Source organism: Rhizophagus irregularis, chromosome 22 (genome assembly GCF_026210795.1).
Source record: "Rhizophagus irregularis chromosome 22, complete sequence".
NCBI lineage: Eukaryota > Fungi > Glomeromycota > Glomeromycetes > Glomerales > Glomeraceae > Rhizophagus > Rhizophagus irregularis.
The window spans coordinates 2,095,998-2,118,558 of NC_089450.1; the positions used below are offsets into that span (position 1 = coordinate 2,095,998).

Sequence of the window (22,561 nt, forward strand, 5' to 3'; positions counted from 1 at the left end):
GTCTTTCAAGTCATCTCAAGGATGATTTTAATACGGGCAAAAAGAAAGGACAAACTTGGATAATTATTTGTAGCGATGAATAATTATTTAAAGGAGATGGGACAAGATAGGTTTTGGCGACGGTCTCATGAAAAATATGATATAGAATGTCTTATACTGTAAAGTCTGGTCAAGTAGGAGTGATGATTTGGGGTTGTTTATGAAAATGGATTTGCTCCCTTGGTTATAATAGAGGGGAAATTTACTGCTAAGATTATATAACAAAGCTCTAGCTAACTAGTTACTAAATAGTTGTGGGGGGATAAGAATTAATTGCTCTACGAGACTATCTAAATCCCACTGCCGACTCATAAACAACTTTCACCCATCTACCCGATGGACTACCGGAAGACGTATCAACCTTAATAACGTTTATAGATCTTTCATTAATGCGAGTATAATAAGATTCCTTATCTAATTCACGTTCAATAGCAATCACTAACTCCTTTAATAGTGTTTAGAAAATTATTTATTAGAATATGTGCGATGAAAAATATTATATTCAAAATAATACTTATTCATATGGCAAGGTTGGCTAAAACTTGGAAGAATAAACCTTGACACGCTTAGATAGAGCCTGGAACTTAGCATGTATGGGATGTATTATACTGGAAAGGAAGGGTCGGATACATCATCCATTGCCAGAGAGTAAAGAAGAATTATAGCAAATCCTCAGGAGTTGCGCAATTATTAGATTTGAATCTTTTGGAGTGTTAAATATTGATGATCATATATAGTAAAACCTTGTTAATAATATGTCAAGTAGCGACAGTCATAGATAATAATAGTAGTTCAACCAAGTATTAATAAAATTTTAAGATTAGGTTTTAAATATTTCTGAACAAATTTGATGCAGTAATTAACGAGAAAATTAAGTTTAAAAAATGCCGTTATTTTTAGAAATATTGTAACGCGCTTGCAATTAAATGTTAATTTACAAAATAGATCGTTAATGGATTTAATGTGCTTCCTTTATCCAAATTCTATGCTTTTTGACGTTAGATTCATTCTTATCCCGACTAGTACGTGATGAATCACGACTTTTTTGTTTAACTGACTTTTTTTTATCAACACGTTACATTTAACTGATGAATGGTATCCGGACTTTTCACCGAAGTCCATTTTACTAAACTCATTTCGCCGAAGAAATTTCGGTGAAGGGATGTTTCACTGAAGTGCCATTTCCCCGAATGGACATTCTACCGAATGGCCAGGACATTTCGCCGAAGATATGAAAATTTTCTTCTTTTTATAAGACAACCGAATTATTTACACACTAAAAGTTGCGTTTGTATATTTTATTTTAATTACAGTAAAGGAAAATTAATTTTATTTGACAATTTCATCGTACTCATCAATTTTCCAAAACATTTTTATTTTCTTGTAAGGAATTAAGTAGTATTTTTAGCGAAATTTCCTTCGACAAAATGAACGATTCGGGGAAAAGTATTCAGCGAAATGTCTATTCGACAAAACGTCCATTCGACGAAATATCCCTTCCCTCCGGCGAAATGACCTCGGCGAATTGAGTTTCGACAAAATAGACTTCGGTGAAACGTACCGTAACCGTAACGAGTCAACCAATTTAAATTATTTACAGTAATATTTGAGTATAAGGGTTCGTTATATCTAGGGTTGATTGTTTCAGGCAGTTATTTAATTGGTTTGGTTAAATTATTATATAAAAAAAAATTTTTTAAATAAATGTATAAAAAAAAAGAATATTTACTTTAAAACTTGTACATTTAATCATGACTAATTTTATTAGCGAAGCCGAAAAATTCTTTCATATGGATTTTTTGGCGCAAAGTTTATTATCGATTTTTTTTTTTGGTGATGATTATCATGTAACAATACCAAAGAACAAAGGTAAAAAAATTTTTTTTTTTCTTATTATACCCCACAATTTCAGTCACCAATGATTTCTTTTAATTAGAAAAAATTTACAAATAAAAAGAAAGCCACCAGATATTTTCTTGAAAGAAAAAAGGAAATTCTTTTTTTTTTTCAAAAATAAATATACCTTTATAGTGAAATGATTGAAAAAAAAATTTTTTTAACAATGAACCAATAATTATAAAGCTAGATTTTCAGTTTTTTTCGGGAAATTTATTGTGAATCTCATTAAATTCACACGTAAAACTTTCGTAAAACTTTAATTTAAAAGAACCCTTGAATTATCATACTAACATATGAAGTGCTGATGGCTTATCGTTTATTTAAAGGAAAATATTTAGAAATGTCTCAATTCTCGAACGATATGGCTTAAGAAACTTTGTAAGTCAATTATTGTCCTTTATATATAAAGATAATTTTAAAAAGAATACTGTATATGTCATCGGAGATAATAATCTGTTTCCGCCGATCAGATTTAGAAATGAATATGGACATTGGCTAAATTAATTATTAAACTATTCATCGGGATAAAATATAAAAAGTAAAAAGACTTATATTTATTGTTTAATTCCCAACTATTGTTTTATTATCTATCTATACGAGAATTGTATTATATAATTTTTTATTTATTTATAGCGTAACGTACATTTACGAATTTTACCGTAAATCGTAATTTGAATGAAATCTCATGATTTAAAGTTAACAAAAATTTGTCGCACAGTCATATGACCAACCTTAAACATCGGCCTAAATTATCTAATGACTGTACCAACGATGATCTCCTAATTTGAGCCGTTTTGGACATGGCCTACAACATATCCAAATTATTATTATTACAGCGTCAGAGCGCTGTAACAAGTTAGAAGAAAGAGTGCGTTCATCACGTGTTAATTTTTAACAATTTACAATTTTTCTAATTTAGCACAGAATGTACATGGAAATTATTCATAACATAATTTTCATAGCATTAGTTTGGAGCAATAGCTAACTTTGGCACAAAATGTACTTTTTTCAAATATAATCGTCTACTGTGGTTTAAATAAAGTTGTTAGTCCAGAATGTTTATTTTAATTGGATAATATTCATTAAGATTTAGAAGTTGAAGTTCAGGAATTTAGAGATCAAGAAATGAATATTGAATTTCTGGTTAAATATAAAATGAATTAGAGAGGTTGGGATGATTTTTCGTAAACTATTGATCCTTTATACCACATTTCTTTTTTTTTCATGAATTTTTTTTTCTAAAATCTTGTTAACACGTCATGCTAACAACAAATTCAATTTGTTAGAAAAGTTGATATTATAGCACTAAAAAGAATCACCAAATTATACGTACAAAGAACTTTGAAATATTTGGATCATAATACAATGAATTGTAGCATATTTAATTGTTTATGAAGTAAAAAAAAAATAATTAATAATGAAAAACAATTTACGTTTACAAGTAGTACTTCTACTGGGTCAAGTCGGATCAGGGTTTGAATATATCAAAGAAAGGCCCATAATTTATTCGGGTCTCATATTTTTGTAACTCGAACCTTGTCTTAACCAGAGTATAATTTAACATGTGTAATCTGAGTTAAACTCGAACATTTAAGAAAAATGTTATTAAGAAAGAGTATTATCAATATTAATATCATTTTCATTTGATCATTGGTTAAAGAAAAAAGTGGATTAGTGATTAGCTTCCATAATTTGCAAGTTGTAGCATTTACTATTTAGTAAAGGGAGAATTTATTCTAATAAAACTATGTGAAGTTATCACAAAATATCACAAAAATAACCGGTTGACAAGTAGGACCGACTAGCTAAAATAATTTTTCACATGCTTTTTTAGTTAATAATGACAGATCAGACAGATCAGCAGGAATCAGCCGATTGTTAATTGCATTAAAATCATATGTGCAGTATACTTACGTAAGATTAAATAAAACTTTACATGGATTAGAGATTATTATTGCTGTTTTCTAATTACTGTGATCTAGCATTATTTAATAAAAAAAAAATTTTTTAAGAAAACATGTGAAAATAAAAATTTTATTGCATTTTCAAATAAAGGAGGTATGATTATAAGCTAAAAATTATAATTTTAAGAAAAAATTTTCAATTTTTAAATAAGTTTACTTATAAGTAACTTTTTAAATTTTGTGTAACAAATCGGTTTTAAAAAAGTTATTTATAAGCAAACTTATTTAAAGATTGAAAATTTTTTCTTAAAATTATAATTTTTAGCTTATAATCATACCTCCTTTATTTGAAAATGCAATAAAATTTTTATTTTCACATGTTTTCTCAAAAATTTTTTTTTTTTATTAAAAAATGCTAGATCACAGTAATTAGAAAACAGCAATAAGTCTTTTTCTAAGTTTTCTTATTCATTAATTATTAGTAACAGGTGAAAAACATTAGTGTACGTAGTATGATGCATGATTTAGCCATCCATACTTTTATATATACGATTTGTACAGTGATCACCTATATTTTGCATTAAAGTTTAAATTTAAATCATATGACAGCTGAGGCTTAGCAAATTTTATTCTTTTTGCAATATGCAGAAACTAAACAAACAAATAGTGTTATAATATAAAATATTTCTTTTTTTTTTCTCCAACAAATTAGTTTTCTTCGGGCAACTATTATTAAGAGAGTTAATATATGAGTCGAACTATGTTGAAATTTGGACGAAATGCACCAAAAAGTTGTCATTTGATATCATCGTCACCCGATGCACAACATGTTCCTATGCATGTAGAATGTTTGTTTTTTGAAAATCAAAATATTTTAAACTTAATTGTTATAAATTTATTAAAACAAGCAATTTGGCATTTTTATTATGTATAAATATAAATATATCCTCACTATTTAAAAAAATTATTATTATTTAACAATGATTCTATAATTATTTCATTCTGCAGGAACACACATATACCCATGTATTTATATTAGTTTAAATAAATACTACATTTATTCTCGTCTTTTTTATTTATTTATTTATTTTTTTGAAATAATCAGGAGACTTTATTTACGTGTTTCCGTTTGAAAGTAATTTATGTCATACTGCATAGATTCATTATCGCGATTACATTTTCTAGAAACGAAAAAATGAAAGTAAAAAAAAGAAAACCATTTTACACAACGTTACTTTTATTTTCTTAATATATACAATTGTACGAAATATGATTATTTAATTTTCTTTAAAAGAAAGAACTTTCATGAACAATCAAACAATCATAGTTATTGTGCTGTGAAAAATTTTTATTTGTTAACCTTAAAAAGAATCATAAAAAAAAACGCCAACCGGAATAAAAAGTTTTTTAATATATTACTTTGTATTTATTCGGGTAAATTTTCATTTACTAAAAAAATTTTTATTTATACGTTTTATTGTTAAAAAAAAAAAAAAATTTTGAATTACAGTTATTGGCAGCTATAACGTTTATATTACGGGTTGAGTGAAAGGTGATTATTTATGTATAATTGTATGATTTCTGCATAATAAACGGCAATACTCAATAAATGAAAAATAGTAAATACTATTAAGCCGAATTAGTAACTTAATAGGCCAAATCAATTTAGTCTTAACCCGCTTTTACGCGTAGGTTTATTGTAGTAAGTTAGGTTAGGTAAATTTACATTAAAGTTTTACATATAAAAAGAATTTTAACTAAGAATTTACCGTACTTAAATAACTTTGTTGGGCTGTTATAACAATACCGTATATTCTAACTTAATCGCTAAGTCGTTTATGTTATTTATTTATTTATTTATTATTTGTTTATTTATATTTAAGGGTTCTTGGCTAGAATTACCGTGACGCATAATTCTGCATAACGCGGGCCAGTTTTTGAACGGATTCCGTCAATAGCTAAATAATTAAAACCAATGTTTTTGATTTTTAATTATCATCATATTAGTATCATATTTTCTAATTCAAGAATTGAAAATATAAATGACAAATCTTTTTTTTTTACTAGAATAAAGCTGTCCTATATTATTTAAACATCTCTAGATTCTGAAGAATAGACAAAGATCAGTAATTCCAGCTGGCATTATATAATTTCGGAACTGAAATGATGATACACACGACCTAATTAGTAATAATAATTTTCACAAATTTGATTATTATTAAAATTATTGTAATTAGAAATTCGCAGTTGAAGAATTTCGTATACCATCGTGTTTCTTGATTTGTATGACTATGCAACCTAAAATGTGCGTAAAGAATAAGTGTATTTTTTAATTTCTCCGAATTGAAACAAAATAATATATATATATTTCTTTTTTTGTGTAAAAAAATATGTACTAGTACATTCGGGAATAATTTCTACTTTAATAAAAGTTATAATACATCATTTTAATCTTCCCTATAAAAAATTTTTATCCAAATATTTCCATTATTTCTTCGTGGTTTTCGTAAAAATTCCGTGAAAATGATACATTCACGGATATCCGTGTTAGAGAGATAAAATTTCCATGATTTAGGCTATAAATTCCATGAAAATGATACATTCCCGGATATCCGCGTTTAAGGCTATAAATCCCATGAAAATGATACGAAATAAGCCACCAAACATACTTAAAAAATCTCTCTGATAAATTATCAAATGTTCGTACGCGAGGTAACCAACGTATTATCTCCATATCTTTTCAGCATGTTATAAGTAAATAACATCCCAATTGCTTTTTCTCCGAATTATAAAAAGTGTCCTGATAAAGAAAGGATTATTAAATGTAATTATTTCACGCATATTAAAAGAATCAAAAAATAATTAATATAGACGCTTAAATTTCAGTTGAAATCGAAGCCTTCCTCCTTTTATATAAAAATATAAAAATAAGTCGCATACTTTTTTTACAGTTTATATATACTGTCGCAACTTGAAATCCCTAATTTATACACATATAATTAATACTGTAGAGCACGTTACATAAATTATTACATTCTCTTATTACTAAGGCGACACAACATTAAAAAATTGGTTCTCATAACCGCCGACCTGGTTTTAAAAAATTTACAGGAAAATTTTGTTAATATTAATAATTAGCAGGTTATTCAAAGAAAAAAAAAAAATTTTTTTAAAATTTGGGACTACCAGTCTTACCTCACAAATTTAAATAAAAATACCGACCGCCAAACCAATTTTTTAACATTATGTCGCCTAATATTATTGATTAATTGTATCAAAAAATTAGATTATTATAACAAAATGAAACCTTATTAAAGAATAGAATCAGTTAACGACACTTTTCTCTGGCGTGCAATTTGATAGTCACGTGCATTACTGTATCATATCAAAATATACAAAAATTTTTATTTATAAAAATATTGTACATATTTTAAAATAGAAAATATATAATAAGAATAACGACAATGTTCAGTAGATAATATTCTAATTTAAATAAGTGGCTTACAGATGAATGGATGTCATAATAATGTTAATTACCATAATTATTATAATTTACTTGATTATTATTATCCTGTTGAGAACTATAAGATTGATCAAATGGAAGAACAAAATCTGTATTACATTGTTGAAAATTATTAGATGTATTAGAGTTTGTCATACTTTCATAAATATAGTAATCTTGAATAAATCTCTTATGTAAATTATAATTATCTTCATGAACATTTTTTGGTACCAAATAATGAATTAAATCTTTTTTCAAATGAAGTTTGAGATTTTCCTGATGTCTAATAGAAAATTCTTGTTTTTGATGTTCACATTTAATGAATTCAATATTATAAATAACTTTATTTAAAAATTGAAATATGAATGTATGCGGAACCATTTCACAAGTTACTCTATAAATCTTCTTAATTTCAGGTAGTTCATGATAAAATATGTAAATGTTGTTAGGTTTAACATAATTATCAATCATGTTATTATCAGTATTGCTTATTAACTGAGACATGCTTTCAAAGGAAAATGATATTTCTTTGCATATGATATGATATATTTGGAAATCATTGCATGGCGTATAGAAAAATGAGTATTCGCTCATAACTTGAGGATGAGCTAATAAAGATGAATGAAGTACCTGATGGTCTTGCATAGGCTGTAAGATATAATTTGAAGCCATTGCTTGATCATTCATATTTAATAGTGTAGGTGGTGTAGTAAATAGGGTGGTAATAGGATCTATTGCCGATACTTGAGACAAATTGTCAAGAACGACTGGGATATCTTGTACATTATTTATATTTGATGAATCATTATATTGAGGATTAAATGAAGTATTTGTAGTATTTATGAATGGAGGATAGTAAATAGTTGGTTTATTAATAAATTGTGATTGCATATTTTAATGTATGAAATATGTATGCGATAATAAGTTTTATTTAAAATATAGAATTAAATATAATAATAACGAATATGTTTTTTTTAAAAAAAATTAATACAAAAAAGTGAGGAGGAGAGAGAAATCGGACTGTTATTTATATAGCGTAAGAGAATATATTGTTACATCGTCGCATCATGAAGCAGAACATTTATTAAATGAAAAGCTTTTTATTTTATCGGAAAAGAAAGGTTTAAATCGGGTTAGTGCTTTACATTTTAGAAACAATAGTATATAATTGTTAAAAATAAAAGAGCAATACTTTTAAAAATTCTAAAAAAAGCAATATATACTCAGAGAATTGATATTTATACAGTGTATATAAAAAAAATCCAGCTGTATACGCGATATTTTAGATTGATGACCATACCAAATTTAGTAACTCGGATATAAAAATTTATCCGTTCGTAACAGAATCTAGATGTTTTTCATTCAATAAATGTTGCACATGTTTCTTTAAAATTGTAAAAAATGTTACTCTTTCCATATATAGAATTAAAATTCGGAAAAATTAGGAAGAACTAGAACTCAATTTCGGAAAAATTAGGAGTTTATAAAAAATATTATAAAAAATTTTATAATCGGATCTTTAATAGCTTTTTCCGTTACTTACATTCGAAGAACTTTTATTTATGCGTTCCTAATTGAATTCTAAATTTATGATTTTATATATTGTGATATTAAATCTTTTTTTTTTGTTGCGATTATAATCTCGCTATATAAAATTAAACGTATACAAACACAATTTTTGGGGGCCTTCTTACAATTTTGGTATTATTTTTTACACAAAATTATTTCAAAAGAAAATAGTTTCATTAATAAATGAATTATTTCACATGTTCGTATCTATTCAAGTTTCAGATGTTAAATGAAATTGAATTTAATATTTAATTGAACTAAAAAAAATTTTTCACAATGACAAACATTACAATCACACAATGATCAGCTTGGCGTAATTCTTATATTGAGTAATCTTTCAAATCACATTTTTTAAAAAAAGATTGGCCTACTAAAGTAAATATTTCTTCTATGCATCCTTCTTGTTTCTTATTAAGTCGGAAACTATGAACTTTAAAAATTCTACAACACCCCTAAATTAGCCAAATTTTGCGAACGTTGCTTGAAACACAATTTCTAATAAAAATTAAAAGCAACAAAAAGTATTAATTGAAATATTGAATGGGTAAGTTTTATATTCATTATTTTTATTTTTTGCGAACTCAATACATTCAATGCATGAAAATATGTTTTATTAAATTATTTTTATTGTTTAAATTGTGGCTAAACCTGCATGTGTAACGTAAAATTTTTTATCATATTTACTGTATAATAAAGTCATTATAAGTTCTTTTAGTTTATCCGCTATTAAATTAATAATTTAATATCTGATATGGAAAGATGAATAAAGTGAATCTATTGTCGTACAAAGTACAACTTGATCGGTATGCGCGAGTGTTGATCTGCCCGCAGATCAAAATGATTGAATATTGAATTAAAATAAATAAAAAAAATGTTTTTATTTCTTCAAGTCGGGGGAAGAAAACTTTCTTATTTAAGTAAAAGATTATCTAACAAGTTTAATCTTTTTTTTTAATATAAATTCTTTCAGTTTTCTGTGGGAATAAAAGTCGGAATTGAAATTCCAAAGGATCAGTCATGATGTAACACAAAAAATTTTTAGTACTTATTACGTTTTAATGTCCATTATATACTCAAGTAGACTAATGTAATTATTCTATTTATATTATTCTATTTATAATTAGTATATAACATCAAATTAATTCATAAAATTGGCTGCTCATTTTGGTGGCTCATGTACAAATGTAGAAGAATTAACTAAAAAAATACCGTATTCATCCGAAAATAAGCAGCAACTTTTGCACGTAATGTAGGCCAAGATTTAGTAATGCGGGCCAGAAAATGCCATAATTCCGCCATGTTGCTTATTTTCGGGGGTTGCTTATTTTCCGATGAATACGGTAACAATATTATTATGGATTAGTCTTATCCCTATCGTAATAATTTGATTCCATTATTTTAATTTGTAGAATTAAAAAGTCAGTTTTAAATACTTGCTTAAGATTCAGAATTATCGACGAAATCTATTCTTATTATATGAATAAAAACCGTAAAAGAGAAAAAGACTTTGTCACTGGCAATTTAATGAAGGGTATTTTTATTTGTGAAATGGGTGGAAATTTATTTCGCGCGTTAGAGGTTGGAACCGATTAAGGTTAATCGATTAATTAATCGATTAAGTCGGTTAACCGATTAAGGTACCTCAAAAATCGGTTAATTGAATAATTTAACTGAATAATTTAATCGATTAATTAATCGATTAATTAAATCGGTTAAAAATGCAGAAACAGATATTTATTTTTTTATTACATAGTTATATAGATTTACGTAAAAAAAATAAAAAATTTAAATTGATTTATTTTAAGTAAAACTTTATTAAAAGTGGCTATTTAACATGGATGAATGTTGAAAGTATTGAAGAATCTTTATCTGAGTAGTGTTTGTATCCGGATATCATTCGGATAAATAAATCCGTCTCCGTTAAGAATTTTCAAATCCGGTTATCTGATAAAATATTTTTTACAAATCCGGGTATTCATCCGGATTAATCCGTGATCTTCGTGGATGTCTAACAGGTCATTAGCGAGTTTATACCCAGATAAAATCCGTGAACTTAATATAATTTATGCATATATCATTCATTTAATATTGTATAATAATTTGTAAATATAAAAAAAATAAAATTTATCTCAAAAGCATGAATTTATTTGTGTAATTTATATAAGGTATAGTTTAAACATCAATAGGAGTAGTAGTTACTTGTTGAGCTGGAGGGTGAATATTAGCAAAATGGGGACTATTCCGTTTTAAGAACATAACACGACTATTTCATTCGTGTTCTCTTAACAGTTAAAAGATTTCCCGCGTCTGAGAACAGTCGTTCTGAGGGAGTAGATGCCGCATTTGGAGAGGGAGAAGTCAAAAAAGAAGTAATATCGCTTTAGCGCTGTGTCATACTGGAAAATGGAGTATTACAGATGACGATAAGCAAGATAAAAAGTGGTTTAACGCGTTTTAGTATTTTTATTACTTGGTGATTCATGTGGCAAAACATTGGACATTGAGACAATTATTACTACATTGGCAGATTGGCATTTAATATTTTTTAAAATGTATTGATCTGCTAACATAAACGGATATCCGGATAGATTACATAGGTTAACGGTTTATATCCGGAGGATCCATTTAGACTAAAATTGTATCCGGATAATGTCAACTCAAAAAAACCTTTATCTGGATACCCACTTCTTACCGTTAATACAACCGGATTTGCTATATCCGGATACAAACACTATATCTGGGTCGCCAAAGCTTGCATCTTCTAGCTAGTACTACAATTTCTAAAAGGTCGTCATTTTTTGAATCAACAACTAGTAGTAAGTAGTCAGCAGCAGCAAACAAAAAATCAAAGGATATTGCTTCCTATTGGCGATCATCCCTTTACCAGCATTAGGATGATGGCATTTTGGGCGGAGTTACATTCATATTCTTAATTCTGCCCAAGTTCCATCCTAATGCTGGTAAAGGCAGGCGATGTATAGTATTTTTTTACGCTATTTATAAATATTTTTTGTAATTAAGTGTTTGTATAAATAAATATATTTCGGACATTAATTATGTTATGTGATAGTACGCAGGTTAAAATTTGTAAAATTTATTATATTTTAATCGGTTAATTAGCCGATTAATTAACCGACTAATTAATCGATTATTATTCGATTATGGTAGCTGGTTAATCGATTATTAACCGGTTAAGGTTTTTTCGGTCGGTTCCAACCTCTACCGCGCGTGAGATGTAAAAAACGCTTTTTTTTTATAATTATTATTAACGCAGTGCCGATTTTAGACGGATTGGCAATTAATTTAGTAGTATACATGTCTTATTGAATTATTTAAAAAGTAAAGATGGCAGTAATTTATCATAACCGGATATGGTTACTTTGTGTTAAATGCTAAATCTGAATGATTTTCATAATTTTCGTTGTGTTTGTAATATATCAAAAATCACCTGTCTATTCAGCCGCTGACACGATTTGGGCGTGACAGTTTATTAAGTGACACATAGGATTTCACCTAACAGTAAATGGGGTGACACATGTGATAAATAAAAATAAATCACGAGATCGAAGAATTTTCTGGGTGTTTGATTAGTAATCATTTGATTACACGCAAAAAAAAACTACATAGTAATATTAGTACAAAATGTAAAATAAAAAAATTTATATAGTCACAATAGCTATAATTCAATGAATATCAGATATTGTTTAATAATTTTTATAAATTGTCTTTTTTTCAAATAATATTAAATTCACATTTACTTTTTATTGTATACATAGATCCCATAACGGATATTATATATTTAATATATTTTTGGCTTAAAAGAAGTATTTATCAAATTATTGTATACTTACTACGCCTTATGTACACGTCCACCGATATGAAATTATTATATTTAAAACACAAAAAAGTATGTTTATTGTATCATATTAAAAGATATGAATGTATGTAATTAATTTCCTTTTCTATTTCATAGAAACTTTATTTATCCCTTATTTCTTTATTTCTATTCAATTTTTTTTTCATAATAAATATTGATTGTTTACGGAGTTGGCAAAAAAAAAAAAATTTTTTTTTGTGTTTTTTCTTATAAAATTTTTTTTTTATTTTTTTTTCTTATAACAAAAATTTTTATTTTTATTATTACAATACTACTATTAGATTTCGCGGTTTTCTCCCCGAAATTTGTTAATTGTTACATAAATTAATTTATACATAATTCTCCTTGTTTTCCTTATTTTACTTTTAAGGATCTAAATTGTTTAAAATTAATAAAAATATTATTATAATTGTCTAACCATATTCGTAAAATGTTGAAAGAAAAATTAAACATAATGTATTAAAACATCATTTGCAATCACGAAATAAAAGTTGTATTAGAAGGAAATTCTCCCCTTGACTTTTCGTTAGTGTAAGCAAGCACCACTTCTTATTTGTCGCTATCAGATCAAGAAAAAATTTTAAGTCAAAACTTTCTCGGCCAATATTTTTCCCATGCAAATTAGTTGCAAAATTTTAATAGTGGTGCTTAATAAATGGATAAAAAAGTAATATAATTAAAAAAAAATGAAATTAATGTTCCACTACATTCAACGTAATATTGATAAACCGCAGCTTTTTTATGTAACACAAGCCAAAGTCTGAACTTGTAATTCGAATAACCGGAGTTTGATTCGTTCTCTTTGTGTCTAATTTAACTGAATAGATTTCTAGTATTATATATTAAATTATATTAACTATAATTGTTTTCTTTCCAATTTATTGCTATGATTGCCAAATTGTTTCAATTGTCATAAGCTTTAACAAATCCATAAATTTTTTTTTACCTTTTTTCTTAACGTTAATACTAAAAATTACTGATAAGTAGTACAGTACATTTCTAATAGATTAAACGAAGAAGTATTTGGATTATAATTTTTGAATAGAAAAAATTTACTGCGAAATTCAATTTCACGTGAGATGAAGTGTAAATATCAAGGGCACGTGATTCATGTGATTTGGCTGTGGTTATGATATCATTCATTTCAACGTTAACTCTAAAGATAATCTTTCAGCCATAAACCAACCTTCCTAATCAATACCTAATCCTATGCTTACCTTAACCCTAACTGCAACCCTAAGCTGCCAATGTAACTCCAAAGATAAGTATTTCGGGTGCATTCTAGTAAAGCAATTTAAAATTCAAATTTAAATTAAAAGAACTAAGTTATTATTTATTAAAATAAAATGCAATATTGATTTAAACAATTCAATTTGCATTTAAAAACTTTACAATAGTAAATTACCGTATTAAAATGTGTTATTAGTATGGCCCTTTCATGTTAGTGATTTAGTTCATTTTTTTTAAAATTTTTCAGCATCTTCAACTAATTTATTACTGCTCAGACTAGTTTTGTTCCTCTAGAAGAGAAAAAATAACGAAATTTTATTTGTTGAATTAATATTATTGCTTACTTGGTGATTTCCAAGATATTAGGTCGGCAATTTTTTATTTCTACAAAGTTTCATATTTTCTGTAAGTTTTGGGTTAACACCTTTAGCTCTATAATTACATGTAAATTCAAATAATGGTTTAAAAGATTTATGGCCATTGTAATAGACATCTTTCAAAATAGAAAGAAAGCAGGCCAACTTTTCATTTTACAAAATAATTTTGTATCCTCGGTAATGTAGACGCGAAAATAGCTTAAATAATACGCGAAATATATCAAGTTGCCACAACTGTGCCGTATATAGAAAAAATCACATACTCAAAAATCACATGCCCGATGGTAACTCGGTATATAGTAGATGGTGTGCCGTTACAAACTTGCAAAATCATAAAAAAAAATTCTAAACTTGAATAATTGTTGAACGGAAATTAAAGAATTGTCGAGTTTTGGTTCATAGAGTAAATGAAACCATCAGTCCATTTGTGGAATATTGTATTGTTGTAGTTTGAACAAAGATTTAAAGCGATCTAATAAAAGGCTGGCGTCAAAAGAGTATAAATTTTCTTACAGTTATTTCAAATCACATGATCTGAAATGATAAAAAATTTATAATTAGAAATCGTAGTATCTTGTGGTATTGCTTCTATGATTTCATATTTCAGCTCTTGTCAATGAAGACCAATTATTTACAAGCGTATTCGTCGATTCGAATTCAATCTCATGACACAAATATTATTTCAATAATATTAATAAAGGAACCATCTGTAAAGAAATTAGCGAAAGGAAGTTGCGAACTTGTATCTAACAATCTAAGAAGAAGAGAATTATAAATAGTCTAATATTAGGAAGAATAGAGAGGTGATAATAATTCGTCTGAAACTTCTATCGTCAAATTGAAATGCTAATTTCCCAAATTTAAAGGAAGAAGCAAGGATCGTAAAGTTAAATTGTCTATTATACAAAACCAATTTCCGATGTCTTGATTTATAAGTTTTCTTTAACTAATTTGAAGGTGGTATGATTATATTTATCGAATGTTGGATGAAGTTTGGATTGTTATTATGAACGATATCCACGTTTTTCTATTCATAGAGAATTTAATGCTTGAGCATCATTGTAAGTATTTGCTGTTTGGTAAAATAAAAAAAATTTATTCTTTTTGCAACACAATATATATTTCAAAAAAAAGAGGTATTATATGTTATGTTTAACATATTAAAAAAATTTTTTTTTCTGCTTTGTCGATTTTTTTATTTATTTTTTGAAAGTACAGTAGAGATTTTAATACCTCGTCTCAAATTTTGTAAAACTTTTATAAAATTTTCTATTCTTTTTTATGTAAATATATGAATGTATACATATATACTGTATCTCAAAAAACAAAGGTTATATAACGAAAATTTTTAAAAAAACTTGTACAGAAATATAATTCTTCAAGAGAAATTATGTAAAGACTAAAGAACGTGAACAAAAATAGACAAAAAAAACTTGGTATGAAGCCTTTCGCATTTCAAAAACTATTTAAAAGCTTTCCAACAATCACAATAATCTAACCTAGAAGAAAAAACGATAAAAACATTTTTAGTAGAAAATTATATATATATATATATATACTAGCTTTTCACCCCAAAAAATCGAAAAAAATTGATTGGCTACCTCTTAACTACTAGGATTTAATTTAAAAATTACATTATCTGTGAAAGAAATCGCATGACCATAATGCCATTTTTTTATCATTTTTTTTATTATTGCGTTTACTTATTTTTTATCTTTTTATAAGTTATTGTGCTTTGTAGCGATTAATATCACAATTATTAACCAATGATAGCAGATGATTGGTAAAAGATTTGGAGACATGTAGTCATTGTAGACTTGTAGTGTATGGAAACCCTGTATGTATGGTAAAACATCACATATAAAATATCACGTGACCATACGGTACACAATAGAACGGTCTAGGCCTTTCCTTATTTGGTAATAATCAATGTAGATCAGTATGGAACGCTTTGCATGTTATCGTAACACCCATTTTTTTTTTTTGCCACGTAGTAGTCAAATCTGTCCAATCGGATTTCCAGAATTGGTTAATAATTGTATATTTAAAGCAAATAACGATATTATCGTGTGACCCATTGTATGGACCCTAGCTTAATTATAGCTTAATTATAGCTTGTTTTTGATTTTTTAAAAATAACAAATTATCGGCAATTACGGGGCACGATAATTTTTTTTATCGTGTTTTCTCATTCATATTTTTCTTATTTTTGTTATTTTTTTTGTATTTTTTTACATGGTTCTTTTAGTAAAGGACTAGTAACGAGGGAAACTGACTATCCTGGAGGATTAGTTTACGTACCTGGCTTCTATCATAGAAATAGTAGTAAGTTGGTATATTTTTCTAAACAATACTAAGAACACATCATATTTTATAGTCTCTTTCATGTTGTTCTGGATCAGGTACTTGAAATGATTCGGAAAATAATGAATTGGAAATCTTGACAAGATACTAATTGTATATTATGTATTTTTTTGTACGCAAGAGCAAACATATGTCTAGTCATATATTTAATTGTTTTCGATCTTTGTATATTATTTAAAATATTTTTGTTACTTCAATAGAACTTTTATTTTAAATTGAATACTTTTTATTATGTACTCAAAAATTTATTTGATACAAATTTATAAAAGACGGATTTCATTATGATGTACAATTTCGTGCTCAGCTCAATAATAAATTTTATACATAATTATTATAATCAATTTTCACTTATATGATATGCGTGTCATATGGGATTGCATCATGGATTTGTTGATCATCGCCTGGTTCTCAGTAGCTTACTATATTTTATATAAATAATATACAGTAACAATTAATTAATATATTTAATGTATACAGTAATTAACCAGATAAATTAACCAAGTTAGTTAACTTAGCACTGCCGTTATTTATTTTATCTTATTGTATTTATTTATTGTTCAAATTATAAATATAATGAGTGCGTACACTTTATTGAAAAAAACTATAGTTTATTTGGAATTTTTTGAAAGTTTTTGTTGAAGTTCATTAAAGTGCGAATTTTTTTTTTTTTACAATTAGACTCCCGAATTTATTATTTTAAGAACATCCATACACAGGTATTAGATTGTTTGGCGTAAAATAAGATCGACCTAATAAGGTTTCATTAGTTGGATTGGATTGTATTGTAATACTTGATTTGTGATTCGGATTGGATTGGACTTTTACTAAAAATTCCTAGTACAGAATTTGTGCAACAATTCGGCGCAATATGTGGCCAAACTTTCGTTAACGCTGGCCAAATTAATAATACTGATTAGCATAATTCGGGTAATTTTAGATTTGCAAACCGGGGGCTTTATTTTTTTGTAGTCATTAAATAAATACATTGTACATTTCTTACAATCCTTCTGAAGCTCTTATTCTTTGTTCAATTTTCGATTTTTCTTTCACATATAAGAGAAGCATTTCCGTTAGTCCGTTACGTTAAAAGTACATTGTGAACATAAAATTAAGTCATAATTAGCAGTTTTCTAAATATGTTATAAAAATTCCAAGTAGATATTCTGTTTCTAAAACTTATTCAATCTGTTGATTATCCAAAACTGTTTTAGGTCAAATCAATATAAACATTTTATTTTACATTAAATTCAAATATAAATACGACAAATACGGCGTTTTTATTTTTTTATACACACAAACCCCATTTTTTTTTTAAAAAAAAATTAGATTTCTATTAATCGATGACTCTTAAAAGACGATTATCAAATAATATACGAGAAATACAAAAACAACGAAAACATCGGAAAATTAGAGATATGCTTTGTATACGCGATATACGCGTTAATAATGAAAATACACTGAGACGTATCAACCGACTTCCTATACAAACTACAAGTGATACAAAAGATTTATTGATATACCAATTTTTCAATGGGTCTTCTTTTTATTAACTTTGGCAAGTTATTAATTAAAAGGTAATTGAGATAAGATAAGATTCGTAACAAAAATATATATATATTTTTTTGATAACTAATTATTATTCATCATAATTTAACTTAGAACATACATTTATCATGTTCTGAATCGATATATTTTAAAAATTCTGTATATATTTTCCTGTGTATTTTATTTTATTCATTTTATATATTTTAAAATTATGATTTTCCTCTACTTATTATTAGTAAGAATAAAAAAATTTTAATTATGTTGCATTTGCAATAACAATAAATACAGTATGAAAATACAATACGACATTCTACCTTTATTATTTCACGTATTATCATACAAATATTTGAAATTTATTTAAGGAAAAGTATAACTTCTATCCATTAATTTGGCTATCTTATGAGAAACATGTTTCTTCTCAGCTAGGGTGAATCTCAAAACCTTTAGACAAATCACTATCAGATAATTTGTTAGGCGTAAAGCCGTGCTCGTTGGAGTAATGATTTTCATAACAGGTTTAGTTATTATTCAAATACCAAAATTATAAATGATCGGCTACTCTCAACCGGTACAAATAATTTTAATTCCGGCTAAAAAAAAAAAATTTTGTCTGCCGGTACAAATATTAAGATTTTTTGAACTTCGATGTCAATTTGAAGCAGTTTCCTAACCAACGTACATAAATTATCGGCTATAAGTCTTATGTAAAGAAACTTCTTTCGAAGGTAGGTTTTTAAAGTAAATTAAAAATAATAATTTTAAATTCTATCAATCAATATTCAATAATTTTAAATTTTACTTCTTTATAAACTTTATTTTCTTTTTCGGTTTTATATGTCTCTAGATATGTTTATATTTATTTATGAGATAATGGTTAATGAAATACTTATAAGGAAATTGAAAGGCTAACTTATTTATGTCACATGGTTAAGCATGAGTTTTAAGTTCAGTAAAAAAAATGCAGAAATGTTTAGCCGTGAGAATTATAATCTTAAACGAGAAGTTTAGATTGATTATCATCTTAGGCATCGTTAAATAGAAATTTCGTTATATGGCTATTAATGTCCAATAGGAGATTTTCAACATAGCTGATTATTCCTTTTATATTAACGACGTATAATAAGGATATAAATTCATAATTTTATGTAATCTTTATGTTTCAAATAAAATATACTATATATGTTTAATTAAATAACACAGCTTTGATACCTTCTTAATGAGGAAAATTAATTTGAAGCCCAAATTTTAGAAATATCCGATAAAGGTAAGAAAACGCTTTATATACACTATATAATTAGTTTACATAATTTGGCTAAGTATTATTTACAATAATACTAATTTTTTTTTTAACACTTTTGCACTTTTTGAATGATTTATTATCTTACCGGAGATACCGGAATATAGTTTATTTAGATTAATTTAAATATAAATAATGGCAAGGCCCGAAAATTGCGGCTATTTACTTTCATCTTTGACATAAATGTTTAAGCACTTTTATAATTATGTCAAAAAAATAATCAAAAATTTTTAAGTTTGTATAGTTGCAGGCTTGCGGCAATTGTTTTAATGACTTTCTCCGTTGTTAAGATGGGCGGCATCAAATCTATCAATAATCGTTCAAATGCGAATTCTATAATATAGATCCATTTTTCCCTAAGGGTAATTATTATATTTATATACAATATATGAATATGGTAATAATAACTTTCAAGAAACAAGACAATGAATAATGGATTGAAGGCCTTTTGACTTAATATACCCACATTGAGACGTATCGTGAAACCTTCCTCAAGACTTCAACAGCTTACAAATTATCAATTTTTTTATTGGATTTTTTTTAAGTATTAATATCTTATTATTAATTCTTATCTTGCTCCGAATATTCATTCTTCATTTCTTCATCATATGATCTTTTACAGCTGATTTCATAATGTACGGGACACCTAATAGTTACCGAGAGATGACTCGGTACATTCGGTAAAACTCGGTAAAGTTCAGAATAAGGTAAAACCATATGTTAGATTCGGAGCACTGGTCCGAGCACGGTGGTGTAGTTTTTATTTTATTCTGAGTTATACCGAATCTTACCGAGTTTCTCTCGGCATGGAGTAAAAATGATGGGTGTCCCGTGCATTATGAAATCAGCTGTAAATTAAATTATTAATCCGATCCGGGTGCCGTCATATATCATGAAAATGAAAATTTTAACACTTTCACTCTCCCGACACTTCGGAATTTTAACATTTTAGAGATTGGAACCGACCAAAGAAACATTGACCGATTAAAAATTGATTAACCGAGGACCTTAACCGATTAATTAAATTAATTAATTACTAATATTAAAAAAAAAATATAGAATTTTTTTTGAATGTAAATTATATCAATTTGTTTCCACTTATATATTATTTAGTTCATATTTATTAACCTTAATACTAAAACATTAACGTTAATAAAAAAAAATTCGTTCGAGTTGAACACGTGACCGAAATCCCACCTTATTAAGCACGGGCATCCTTAACGTACAGTAGGGGTGTACAATATTAACGTACAAACTGGCCCGCGTTTAGGAGTTATGCACTTGCACGTGATAGCGTTAACGTTAATTCTGGCCAGTTCGTACATTAATATCGTACACCCCCACTGTACATTAAGGAATCCCATTAAGCACCCCCAGAAAATAAGCAAGACTGGCCCGAATTATGACGATTTGTGCGGAATTATGAAGTTCTTGGGCAGCATTAAGTGCAAAGACGGGTGCTTAATAACAAAATACGATAAATTATGATTTAGATAATTTTAATCGATTAACCGATTTTTGAGATACTTTAGCGTCAGTTCATGATAAACTTAAAATTAAGAATAAAGCTGTATATATAAAATTATATAATTGTCTAACTAACCCTATAAAAAATTTTTCAGAAAAATTATCACGTGTTTATTGTAAACATAGTAATTTAAGAAATTGTTTAAGATATTGATTATCTGAAATTTCGAGACTCATTCAGGAAATATACTAGTTTTTCATATACAAGTGATTAGGAATGTGTCACCCAGTAAATGGCAGAAGGAACATGTAAATAAAAAAAAAATTCCTAATTTATAATATTATTTTAAAGTTGTAAATTACTAAAAAAGGTGAGATCACCATTTAGTATTTAGCAGATCCTGACGCGAAAAAGAAGTACATTCCCTGATTTTATGGAAAAAGAATCAAATACAACCACTTTAATTTTAGTGGTGAAACGTTATAAATCCACTTATACTACTTATACTACGGGAGATTGATTAGCAATACTAACAAAAACTTAAAAATTAAAGTGTTTGTTTAAAACCTTTAATAAAAACTTTATTCAATGATAACCCTCTTTCCTTGCTATAAATGTATATTCACTATATTAAACATATGTGCTATATTAAATATGTTGACTATATTAACTATATTCGATATATTTGATATACTAAACATGCATAATATTTGAGACATTGATCGTCAAATGATCACATGACAACTAGATTTTAGTCATCAATCGGTAGAATATCGGCAATCATTCGGCAAAATACCCCGTCTTAATCGGTTAATTAATTAACGTCCAACCTTTACAACATTTAGGCCGCTTCAATTTAATTATTTGTCTAACGTACCCCCCCTCTATTTTTTCAAAAATCTGGATTCTATTAAACATATAGTAATAAATATGTTTAAATACCCCTCTAAATTTAAATTACGATTTTCCCAAAAGTTATATTATGTTTGTTTATTGTAGACCCTCTCCTCCCTAGGGATTGGAATCGATTAGTCGAAAATCGACAAAACATAGTAAAATCGATTCTCGAGAATCGATTCTCAGCAATTTTTTACATGTAAGTTAACCTGACTCCAAAGTAATTTTCATGCCGGCCAAGTGCTGATTATTTTTGCTGAAATTAGAAACTGATTCAAAGTCAGCATAGCAGGCTTTCCGATTTTCGAATAATCACATGACGATTGGCAAATGTGATTTTTACTTAAATAACAAATAAAATTTAAGTAAATCATCAAGTTTTCAAGTAATTTTAAATGACATAACAGTCGTAACACTGACGTAATTGTTTGTTACATAGATATGTATTTTATTGGCTGGATATCAAATGTATCGGCATATGATAATTGTACTAATTTATTTTAATTGTGCCACAAAAAATTTAATAGCGAAGGACAATAAAAAAAATCGATTCTTCAGGTTATGTTTAAACGTATTACAAAGGAATCTGGCTA

The 22,561-nt window shown here is 27.0% G+C and overlaps 1 protein-coding gene across 1 annotated transcript; it reads right to left on the reverse strand.

Moving 5' to 3' along the window:
- Window positions 1–7,371: 7,371 nt before the first annotated feature.
- Window positions 7,372–8,235, reverse strand: OCT59_014702 (uncharacterized protein; the record flags this gene model as incomplete). Its single annotated transcript, XM_066150188.1, has 1 exon — window positions 7,372–8,235. One exon carries the CDS (start codon window positions 8,233–8,235, stop codon window positions 7,372–7,374), a length of 864 nt encoding a protein of 287 aa, XP_066002380.1.
- Window positions 8,236–22,561: the final 14,326 nt, after the last annotated feature.